Here is a 5,252-nt window from a genome sequence, read left to right on the forward strand (position 1 = left end):
ACTGATGCTGATAGGTATGGCTTTGCATATAAAGCAAATGTATAAAAATGAGTGGCTTGCTAGTCCCCAACTGGTATCAGTCACCACTGTGCCTGAAATTCCACCAAGATGTATTCCTTTATGAATTTTCTTCTCCTGAAACCTACTGTTAAAATACAATGAGCCCCAAATCTGTTCTGAAAGATGTGTGGAAAGGTTTCTTCATGATCAAATGTGTTCACAGACACCAACATATTTTAGCACCCTCTGTGATAGGCGAAATCATCACCACCCCAAAAGATGTCCATGTCATAATCCACGGAGCCTGTGGCAAAAAGGGACTTGGCAGATGTGTTTAACATTCAGAACCTTGAGATAGGTTATTCTGGATTATCTGGATGGGTCCAATATAATTACATGAGTCCTTAAAAGCAAAGAGATTTTCCTGACTGTGGTCAGAGATGTGGTAACAGAAGCCAGATCAGACAGATGCTATGTTGCTGGCTTTGAAGCTGTAGGAAGGGGCCAACAAGCGAAGGAAGTGAAGGAATATCAGTGAATGCCTCTAAAAACTGGAAAAAAAAAAGGAAACAAATTCTTCCAAAGGGCTTCCAGAAACACAGTTCTGCCAACACCTTGTTTAACCCAGTGAGGCTTGAGTCTGATTAACCAAACTGTAAGATGATAAATTTGTGTTGTTCTAAGCTACCACACTTATGGTATTTTGTTGCAGCAGCAATTGAAAACTAAACACCCTTTCCCTTAGAAATTCATAGCGCACTTTGGCATATTAAGGGCTCTAAGGAGCCTTTCAGTAAAGATACCCATTTATGTAAGCATTTCAGAAGTTTATTTGAAAACTGAACCTTTATTCCACTATAACATCTACTAGCATCTTAGAATAGGATGTGAAAGGGGTGCCTGGGTGGCTCAGTCGGTTAAGCATCCAACTTCAGCTCAGGTAACCATCTCAAGGTTCACAAGTTAGAGCCCTGCGTTGGGGGCCCTGCTGACAGCTCAGAGCCTGGAGCCTGCTTTGCATTCTGTGTATCCTTCTCTCTCTGCCCCTCCCTCCCCCATTAGTACTCTGTCTCTCTCTAAAAAATAAATAAAACATTAAAAGAATTTTTGAAAGAATACGATGTGAAAAATATTGCATTCAAGCATGAACTATTATTGACATCTTAGTGTGACTTCGTTTATGTTTTCTTTTTCTTTTCTTTTCTTTTTTTGAGAAAATGTGTGCACTCGTGCACGAGGCACATGCTCAGAAGGGACTGAGGGAGGAAGAGAATATTAAGCAGGCTCCATGCCCAGTGTAGAGCCTTGCACAGGGCTGGATCTCATGATCGTGAGATCATGACCTGAGTCGAAATCTTGACCAACTGAACCCACGCACCCCGGTTCATATGTTTTCAATGTGAGAGCTAGGAGAGGGAGAACAGGACACAGGATAGACAAGTTTTGATGAGCCAACATGGAAGTCTAAAGAAGTGAGACCTCGGTACAGGAAGTCAGTGGAAAGTGCAGGGGATGGAGAGGAAGTGGAGACATACTGAAGAAAAACTTCAGCTACTACACAGCCTGTGTTGTTGTTCTCAATAGTTTGTGCCAAATATTGCCTGTCACGTTTACCATCTTCTCTACAAAATTTGCCCTGCCCTCCTCCTCTCCCTCAGACCTGGGCTGGAAGGTCTTCCTATGTGTCTCCATGCTCCCCTGTGTTACCTCTGGTTATGGCAGCGATGTACTGAAGTCGCCTGTTTATGCATCTCTCCAACTAGCCTGAATTGGTAGAAGACAAGAGCTGTGTCTGGCTCATTTTTCAGATCTTCTGTGTCCCACCCATGCTCAGCACATTAAAGTATGTCAGGCTGAGCCTCTGTCTTACCCTCATCAACCAGAAATGTATATGAGCTTAATCCTGACTTCTCTTCTGATTGGTGGGTACTATTGAGACCCAAATCACCACTCAGCCACAGTTCACAGTCCAACAAAAACTCACGTTCCCAATTAATTCATACAATACCTCTCTCATTTTTTTTTTACTATTTTTAATGGTTGGTTGTGAGCCAGAATGTGATAGATATCACTTTTTATTTTATTTATTTATTATTTTTAAAATATTTATTCATTTTTGAGAGGGTGGGTGCAGAATGCAAGTGGGGAGTGGCAAAGAGAGAGGGAAACACAGGATCTGAAGCAGGCTCCAGGCTCCAAGCTGTCAGCAGAGAGCCCAGTTTGGGGCTCAAACCCACAAACCATGAGATCATGACCTGAGTTGAAACCAAGAGACAGACGCTTAACTGACCAAGCCACCCAGGCGCCCCTGTCATGCCTTTTTAAGAAATCTATCTCCCTTCTTCTCTGGTGAAACAACAAGAGTTTAGCCTGAATGTGTTCCATGTTGTCCCACAGTTTGTGGGGCTACAAGCAAGACTAAGATCAAAAGAGTGAATGCTACACTTCCAAGATGGTTTATAGGAAGCAAGAGAAAATAAGGAGTTGTAGATGTGAACAGGACACCCTGGGGAAAGGAAATGAGGGACTAGGTCATTACTGGTATGAGGTGAGAGTAAAATGAGCCAGAGAGACAATCCCATATATCACCTCTCCCAGAATCAAGGAAGTCTTCCTGGATCTAGAGGGCTTAGAAGTAAAGAGAAACCAAAATTTCCTGCCGGGAACCACCCCTTCCCCTGTCTCCTCCCAAGATGAAACATGTGATTTGGGCCTGAACAATTAGAGCCCTGAATCTGCTAGTTCCAGAGACTAGGGGGAAGTGGCTAAAGAGAGTGACTTCTGAGTCTGAACTTGAACCTGAAAGGACCCAAGTCCTGGAGCTGTTACTTAATGGAGTATGATAATAAACTGATATAAAGAAGAGCAGAGGTGAGAAATGGAGAGGGTCCCAGGCCTGATGACACTACATGAGTCCTGGATTAAGTGTCATCTGAGGTCTTTTATATATGAGCCAATAAATCCCTTTTTCTTAGTAAGTCAGTTTGAGTTGGATTTCTATTCCGATGTGATCAAGAGTTCTGATGATGCAGAAGAAAGCAGAGCTTACATAGCATGAAAAAATGGTGGAGGAGCCACTGGCTGGCTCAGCTGGTAAAGGCTGCGACTCTTGATATCAGAGGTTTAAGTTCAAACCCCACATTAGGTGTAGAGATTACCTAAAAATAAAATCTTAAAAAAAATGTTGTAGAAACCTGAGAACCAAGAGGTAAGGAGTAGTGAACACCTAATCCCAGCTCCCTACTCTAGGAAGGGCCCTCTCTTGACACCCCAAGTTCACAGGAAGAGGACTGCCCTGTACCTGGGTTTGTTCAAAGGATCACTCCCCTGGCCACAACTGAACCCACCATATTTTCTTCCTGAGGAAACTGGAACTGGGACTAAGAGTCCAATGCCAGTGGAGGCTAGTGTGCTGAAGAGGAAAAAGAGGCCAAACCTTGGCAGTCAAGGCATAGCTGTATTTTTCTGCCTGTGGACTGTGCAATAGAGAAAGGCAATGCATCACCTTATAGATGGGGACATCTGAAGGTCAGAGAGTGTATGTGTCTTTGCCTAAGGCTGCACACTTGGTGGGATATTTACAGAACTAGAATCCAGCTTTTCTGAATTCAAAGGTTAGGGAGGAGACAGCTGGGTCAGAGCGCCCTAAGCTGTGGAAACGTGAATAACTTGAGTAGGACATCGAGGGGTGATCACCTGGCCAGGCACCAAGAAGAGTCCAGCCAAGTACAAGCACTCAAAGATATCTCTCTACTCAAAACATCAAAGAAATTCTGGTGCTTAAAGAGGCTCGGTCGGTTCAGAGACTGGCTTCAGAGCACTCGCAGAGAACCTACACCGCCTCAACCTGCGCGGACTGAGCAGCCACAGAGTCCTTGGAAACTACAACTCCCGTTATGCATAGCGACTGCGTGACCTAAGCCCGGGATAAACTACAAGACCCAGAATTCCTTGGGAGAAAGACGCAAGTACGAAGGGACGGAGGGGCGTGTTCACGTCGTCCGCGCGGGACCGTTAAATTTGAAACTTGGAGGCTTTGAGGTGGCTGCTTTGCGAAGGAGTCAAGTGCACGCTTTTGTCCTTCTCGTCTCTTCATTATCTCTAAGGGCAGGTCGCAGAAGTGAGCCCAGACGGCCTGCGGCCCTGAGGGAAGGCTTGCGGAAGAACGAGGGCCTTAACCGGGTATGCAGGATGGCGGAGATGAAGAAGGAAGCGGGTGCTTTGAGGTAGGTCCACGAGACAGGAGCTGCCAGGAGCTGGGCCTGCGACACCCGAAGGTGCCTAGTCGGTGACAGAAGTTCGTCTCAAGAGCAGTCAAGGGGAGCACGGTCGGGAGAAGAGCCGGCCCGACAGGAGCCTCCTTCCTGCTGGAGTCGGACGCAAGGGGTGGAGGTGAAGCCCTGACCTCAGTGAGGTGAGGGCACGTGAGAACCCCATTGCATCCAGCTTCAAAGCAAAGGTGGCTGTGCGACCCCAGTGGTACAAGGGACTTAGAATTTGTAGTATGGGCTGTGTCTCCCAGCTCAGCCGTTTGCTAGCTCTTTGACCTTGGACTGGTCTTAATACGGATAATGCTGATGAATTTAAAGTGTTTGTAAACGAACTGCCTCCAAATAAGTGCCCAACAAGTGGTAGGTGCTTCCATGTCAGTGGCGAAGTCAGAAATCTAAAAAGCCCTTTTCTGCATGCTTGCTGCTTTTCCTTATATAAATATATATATCAGCTCTTATAGGTTGGAATTCTGTATGTGTTTTCATTATGGGGTCCACAATACTTAGATAAATGCCATTTGGAAGGCTCTTTAACTCATGCAACAAATATTTATTGACCACCTACTAAGCTCTAGTATTGCAAATGAACAAAAGACACAAAAACCCCTGCCTTTGTGAAATTTAAGTTCTGGGATGGGAGCAACAGACAATGATCAAGACCAATAAACTAAAAGATAGATAGATGGTCAGTACTAAAAGAAGGAAAATGGTGGGGAGTAGGGGGTTGGTGCTATTTTAGTTTTTTTTTAAGTTTATTTAATTATTTTTTTAAACACATGCAGTTATTTTCCGTCATTTACAATACAGTAGTTACAATGACACTCCAAACAGAAAAGCAAAGTAAAAAATCAAAACCCCCACTTCTATTTCATGTAATTAGACTTATACAGAAATTAGAAGGTTAAGTACCAACTAGTTAATCACCTAATTTCACAGCTATCTGAAGTGGCAATCGTTATATAGCAGCTTATCTATGATACA

The 5,252-nt window shown here is 44.4% G+C and overlaps 1 protein-coding gene across 1 annotated transcript in view; it reads left to right on the forward strand.

The window, feature by feature from the left end:
• Nucleotides 1–4,030: 4,030 nt before the first annotated feature.
• BUB1B (BUB1 mitotic checkpoint serine/threonine kinase B) overlaps nt 4,031–5,252 on the forward strand; it is a 49,744-nt gene continuing 48,522 nt past the window's right edge. Inside the window, exon 1 of the mRNA XM_029952152.1 lies at nt 4,031–4,226. Within this exon, the coding sequence (XP_029808012.1) occupies nt 4,192–4,226 (35 nt within the window). The 5' untranslated portion in view covers nt 4,031–4,191. The remainder of the gene's footprint in view (nt 4,227–5,252) is intronic.

The sequence above is a fragment of the Suricata suricatta genome, chromosome 9, assembly GCF_006229205.1.
Source record: "Suricata suricatta isolate VVHF042 chromosome 9, meerkat_22Aug2017_6uvM2_HiC, whole genome shotgun sequence".
In the NCBI taxonomy this organism is placed as follows: Eukaryota; Metazoa; Chordata; class Mammalia; order Carnivora; family Herpestidae; genus Suricata; species Suricata suricatta.